The 6,652-nt window shown below is 38.4% G+C and overlaps 1 protein-coding gene and 1 pseudogene across 1 annotated transcript in view; one reads left to right on the top strand and one right to left on the bottom strand.

Annotated features, from left to right (window-relative positions):
* LOC109474305 (poly(ADP-ribose) glycohydrolase ARH3-like) overlaps positions 1–202 on the top strand; it is a 2,864-nt gene extending 2,662 nt beyond the window's left edge. The window contains exon 4 of the mRNA XM_019774594.1: positions 50–202. Within this exon, the coding sequence (XP_019630153.1) occupies positions 50–190 (141 nt within the window). The 3' untranslated portion in view covers positions 191–202. The remainder of the gene's footprint in view (positions 1–49) is intronic.
* A 4,336-nt stretch (positions 203–4,538) lies between these two features.
* LOC109474110 overlaps positions 4,539–6,652 on the bottom strand; it is a 2,560-nt pseudogene continuing 446 nt past the window's right edge.

The raw sequence follows: 6,652 nt of genomic DNA, 5'->3' as shown, positions 1-6,652 counted from the left end.
GTATTATGGGATAGAGCATGTACCACCCCCGTGGATGAAGGCATGTGAGGGAGCAAACGATGCGGTCAGGTTTGCTGACCAGTTGTTTTCCCTGGCAACAGGAGAAACAATAGAAAAGGACCCTGGGGATGAGGACAATGAAGAGGGCCAGAATAAAGGGGATGAAGGAAAACCCAGTGCTACTGACTAGTACCAGAAAGTTGTCACACAAAGTTTACTTGATCTCTGCTGTGCAGATTTAGTTTTTATTATCCATGAAATTATGCATGAAAAGTTTGATCAAGATAAGAACTATCAATACAATGAGTTTGTAGGAAAACTAATACCATAATCTATCTGAAACATTGAGATGGGGTTTTGTGCGCGTGAAAAATTTGCGCGTGAAAAACTTGCGCGTGAAGAATCTGCGCATGAAGATATGCAAATTAGCTGACTCCCAAGAGATTTGAAAACTTTTTGCTGTTTTAAGCCTAAAAGTTGGAAAAAAGACAAGAAAATAAAAATTTAACATCATTTTGCTTGCATTCTAGACTACATACCCTTGTTTTGTCCATTTTTTTGTGATTTCAGGTTATTTTGAAAGGTAAAGTTTTCACGCGCAAAAAAGGTTGAAATTTGCGCGTGAAAGAATTTGTTTAAGAAAGCATGAAATCAAACTTCTAGAATGGAGAAAAGCTTCAGATTGTTACATTTTACCATCCTAAACCTCATACTAGTAACTTTTCCATGTATTTCTTACAAATTCAAGTGATTTTCAAAAGGTCAGGTTTTATGGAAATTATGCAAATTAGCTTATTCCCAAGGGACCAACATTTTCAAACAAAAATTTTGGCTAACAGAGGGAAAATTATACCAGAGGACAACATTTTCCTGCCTAAGAATTTGGTACTGCATATTTTCTAACATATTTCTAAGACTTTTATTTTTCACGCGCAAATTCTTCACGCGCAGAAAACCCGTTCCCGAAACATTAGTTATACATGTATTAAGGTTTACTCCTTGGTTATATTCTGAAAATTACAGGATGTTATTAATGTTTGTTTATACAAAAAAAGGTAATGAGATTGTTGTTGCCTCTATAACTAATTCATTGACATAAATGAATAACAGGTTACTAAAAATGTGATGTAATACAATAAAATTACCCACTGGTTATTTTCATCTCTCCCTTTTAGATGTATTTTGAATTTAATACAATAACTTTGCAAGGGAAATTTTATTACAAGATAAAATCCTTGATTTGGGAGTGCGTAGTGCCAAATTGTTGAAAGGAAGCCATAGTCTGACATTAGATACGTACCTACAAATGGTTTATTATTTTTGCTTTTGTTTATGCATTTCTCTCCATGGAGGCTCCAAGAGTCTGTATTTGTTTTGTGTTTGATTACTAATATTGCACACAGTGAATTTTGAAATTTTCAGTGTTTTTAAGTTTGCTTGTCACACTTTGAATTTATATGCTTTGTGTTGCTACAGTTGTGTTAACTCTGAACTCTTTATTTTTTAAGTAAAATTTACATGCAGCAAACATAAGTTCATTTAATTATGATACAGGAATCCCTATCAGACATTGAGCAACTGCTATGGCATGTAGGTTGTTTTGAATGCTAATGAATTTTGAGACCACTACCATGTGTTTGCCCATTGGCCAGGAGGCTGATCCTTGCCATACTTTAGCTGGTCACTTTGCCAATGGCTCAGCAGGGGGCTTAAACCCTGACCAAATGGTTTTCCATTAATAGCTGGCTGCGTTCTCTAGTGGAATTACCATATGTTTTAATGTGGTTGGTGTTGAGTTGTATAGTGGTCAGGGTTATAATAGTACATGTAGTCTTATTAGGAAGTAATTGAATTTCTGTTCTCATATTCATAAAGTAATCAATAACAACAAAATTTGTGTGAGCATAAATGTATATATCATTTATAAAACCAGTCAATAAGTTGAATAACAACATGTTTAGTTTTGCTAGAAAGTTATGAATATTTTGTATCTACCAACAAGAGAAAGCTTTTCTGGGGCAACTCCTGAAATTGCATTGAATAAAACCAGTTGCCATGCTGGGAATGGATAATCATAAGACCTTGTTTTTTGTTCCAATCTGTCATCGCTCAAGCCAGTCACAGGCCACCCCCCACCCCCTCCTGGAGAATCAATGCTGGTTCACCCCTATGTAAATATGGGCACATCAATGTTCATGCTAACCTCAGGGCAAAACCAACATCAGCGCTATCTGTATCCCAGAAAAAAACAACATTCGTGTCTACAACTTTTCTAATTCCACTTGCATGAGTCGGGGTTTATATATAAATTATTCATACAGACAGTAACATACCAATCAATAGATACTATGTTATTAAAAGCCAGGGGATAATTATAGGTGTTACTCTTTTACAACTGTGTCAAAAAAAAAATTAAGTCAAGAAGAATAGATCCATGCATTTCTCAATCCAGAAGTTCTATGGTCTTACATGGTTTTACGAAGATTCCCAAAAAATCTTCAGAAGCCTTGGGTGAAATAGTTGAAATGTATGAAGGGAGAAACGCACTGCAGGGGTAGAATAACCAGGGATAGTGTTTCTTCCATCATGTTTACTTTTTATTCAAGGGAACCACCTAGCAAGGTCAGGGGTCAGGAGGGGTGGCCCATTTTGGATCCATGCCAAAAGACCCTTGGCCCTCAGATACTGGTAACTTAGGGGTTGTCCATTACTGCTATAGAAGGGTTAGACAGGACACCAAACAACAGTGGTTTGATTGACAATGATATTGTTCTCCATGATTTCTTTGTACATGATGATACAATGTATTTTGTTCACAAAAATGGGGGATGGTCCATTTTGAGTTGTAGAATAGACTAATATTCAGTCATCATCACTGGAAACATTATAAGGAAAAAATTTGTTCAAAAGATAATGTCACCAAAATCATACAATAGTTTGTATTATACATGTATATAAGTGATCCGGATGTCAATGATGAGAACTTTCATGAGAACTCCACCCTTCATGAGTCATGACCAGGTGTGGTACCCACAATCTAATGGTTAGCCCCTTATTGAATTGTCTGTCAAACTAGAGACATTGCCAGGATTTAATGCATGTGAAAGTGTGTCTGATTCAAACACAAAAATTGCATCAACAACCACGTCTCTTCTCAAACTGACCCATCAGCAATTCCCTCAGTGGACATATGGAAGTGACACGTAACTACTGCCTTTTGTTTGCATGGTGTTCAGTATTCATGTTTACCTGCAGGCTTACTGACATGACCGGACTCTGCAGTACGCAAGAGATTTTGCCCCCAGGGCAGCCACTTCCTGTCTACATTCATTAGTTCCTTTCCAACTTTCCAACACACCTGTGGCCCATTCTGTAATAAATGTAGCCTTTACCAGGCTTCAGCGGCTGGAAAGAGTTGAAATTGGCCAAATAGAGATAACATGCCAAAGGAGTTGGTCCGCTAGATAGTATATTTTGCAAAATGCACTCTAGCAGATCAACTCCCTTGGCGTGTTATCTATTTCGCCAATTTCTGCTCTTTCCAGCTGACCCAAAGCCTGGTGGAGGCTATAATAAATGATTTATCCTAAAGTAATCAGGATCCAAAAATTGGGTACTTAATGCGCACATTTTGCTATCATTTCTTCTTGATCACATCTGTTCTTTAGTCTACGCCTGTCCTTCCAAACCCTTGCACAAATTCCAAAATAGTAAAGGTGTTATGTTTTGAATAATGGTATTGTGTTGGGGGTTCTGTCCATTTGTTGTCTCTAACTCTAAGAAAAAGGCAGTGCTTTGCCTTCACATAGTTCTGAGTTCAGCCCAGATCACCTTGTCTAGCAACTGCCATTACACATTAGCCTGGGTACCATCCTACTTGTATGCGGGGCTCCCACACTCGCTTCCCTAACAACTTAACTTATTATAGCCTCTACAAGCGAGTGTGGGAGCCCCGGCATACAAGTAGGATGGTACCCAGGCTAATTACACATGTACCACAGGCGACATCACCATTTACTTCCACCGGATGGTTGACATTTGGGCTGTGCAGTCACCATGTTTTATAGCTAAATTCCATTAGCTGAATGTGCTGCCAAGTGGCTCGTGACCAGCCAGATGATGATTTTCCAACTGAAACTTGTTACATAGTCAAAGCTTACCAGAATTTAGATCAGATCTCTTGCCAAGTGACTACTAGTTATGTTGATGTTGTGGCTCATTCTTCATAGCCACATAGGGTAGCATTGGGGTCTATCACAGGATGCCTGTTCCTATTTATTTTGCCATCCAGCTCTATTATTTTCCTGCCCAATTCTGAGAGCAAAGAAGGTCATTTGTTGCGGCCTTGCCTTTCATTTCAAGAATACTTGGTTATTGGAAAAGCTCTAAATACATGTAAATAGAAATTGTCCAGGATTTTTAAGCAGTGAAACCCTACTAGTAAGACTAATAATAGTAATATACTTAAAATAACTGCACTGGTCTCTTGGATACTTCTTAATTGTAAGGACACAGAAATAAACCACACGAGACAGGTATAATTGAAGCCAAATTTCATGTTAAAACATTCTGCATTCAAGCTAATTCTCATCAACATTGCATTTTCCAAGTCGAATCATTTCGGATGTTCCCTAAATCTGCAAAGTTTATCAACATAATGTCATACTAGTTCTTGCCTGGCATCCATACTCTACGAAAGAGTTGTACTGCATGCTCATTTTATATTTCATTACTCCTTCAATGCATCAAGATTTATTCACGGAAAAATGTCAGATCCTAGAGAGAACCAGTCAGAAACCATAGGAATCCAAATGTCACATTGAGAAACTGCTTTCAATTGCAGTCTAAAAGAAATTGTCCAGTTTGGCAGTTTATTGCACAGTTGTGGCCTAGTTATAGTCATAATGTACAATTTTTTTTCACTGTTTGACACAAGATTTCAGCTTTTAAAAGAGGAGACAATGTTTACACATTTGCTGGTTTCGTTCACTTGACAAATGCAATGGAGTCTGGCTGGTTTTTCCTAAGAAGTTGTATGTGTTGCTGACTTAACAAGAGGCCATTACTTGCGGTAGGTACTGCTGTTCTGAGGTGCATTTATCACTTTGGTTGAAGACGTAGATAGATCGAGTTTTTACGTTCTTGTTTTTTGTATTTTTTGGCACCCAGTCATAACTGGGTTTCTTTTTATACAAAAATAGAGCTTTTTTTTCAGAAGATATTCTACAACTCCATTTTTTGGTCAGAAAAGTTTGCTCCATTGTACAAAATACTTCATCTACCGTTCCTTCAAATATTGACCCCTTCTTGTCATAGAAAAACATGCAATATATATAACTATAATTCGAACATAACTGCCACAATGGCTTGGAAGGGCTTTACAACTATAAAATGTTGTCATTTTTTAATCTTTGTGCAATAAACACTTCATTTAAAAAAGTTTTGGTCCAATGTCAAAACAAGAAACAAGTCTTTCAGACCTTCCATACCTCAGTAGCTATCATAACATTCCCACAGTACATGTTGTAACTATACACGCTCGCTATCTCTACATATGAAATACATCACCTAGTACATGTATAGAGCTATTTGACAGTGAGGTTGCCTTGTTGAAGACCTCAGAATTGCTGTGCTCAATCTGGAATCAAAGTGTACAATGTTAGTGTGGTACAGTCGGGAGGAAAAATGGAAAAGAAAGGTTCTCATGCTCTACAAAAATTGCCTGTAACCACGGTAACGGTGTTACCTTGACGACCTCATGATCAGCCAGGGGGCTGAGATACCAGGGAGCCATCCCATGATCCTCTCTGGACCGGTCAGGTGACCCCTGGGTCACAGGTCACACACGGGTCATGGGCTGTGGACACAAGCAACATAGAGGCTGATGAAATTGCACTTGGAAAATGAAGTATGTGACTGGGAGGAAAGCTACACGCAGTGAGCAAGGTTTTTTAAAACAACAGTAGCAGCAATGTGAGCTTTTTGAAGCTGTCAAGTAGAATCCAGAAAGCTGAAAGTCTGGGATTGCAAAGACCATTTAGAATGTACAGTGGGATGAATGAAGTGTGGATAGGATGGCACAGAGCAAGAACACACGGACAGAAAACCGACAGACAAAATCTGACAAATTCTTCATAATCTTAAAGTGCAGTGTGCATTCAGTTTTACGGGTAGCTGCCAAAATTCTAGAAGCTGTTGCATCCAATGATTATTGATCAAAATCCCATTGTTTGGGGGAGGGTAGCCTTTTTGTAAGCAATCGATGCAGTGAAGGTGCCTCCATGTCCCAAAACATTACAGATTCTGTAACTTGAACACCTTCGCCCCTCCCAGTTCAAACATAAAGGGACGTCAACAAGCTCCTTGAACAATGGAAGCACCTCCATCACAGTACAAAGGTCATGAAGCTCGGGACAAACTGACGCCTGAGCTACAAAAACATTTACTGCACATTTCAACGGGCGAGGGAACAAAACTCTTCAGCTTTGACAATTTATAAAAACAAAAGGCTTGCTATCTTGAAAGGAATTTCACAAAACCATCGCGTTGAGTTGATCCAGTCCATAACACACAGAAATGACATTTATAACGGTAAGAAAAGGGCCCAGTATTCATCCCTTTGCGATAAAGTCTAACAGGCGCGAGCTTCGTT

This window comes from Branchiostoma belcheri, unplaced genomic scaffold, assembly GCF_001625305.1.
Source record: "Branchiostoma belcheri isolate BF01 breed outbred unplaced genomic scaffold, Haploidv18h27 scaffold30, whole genome shotgun sequence".
In the NCBI taxonomy this organism is placed as follows: Eukaryota; Metazoa; Chordata; class Leptocardii; order Amphioxiformes; family Branchiostomatidae; genus Branchiostoma; species Branchiostoma belcheri.
The sequence above is the reverse complement of the archived record's forward strand: the minus strand, read 5'-3'. Positions and strand labels throughout refer to the sequence as shown.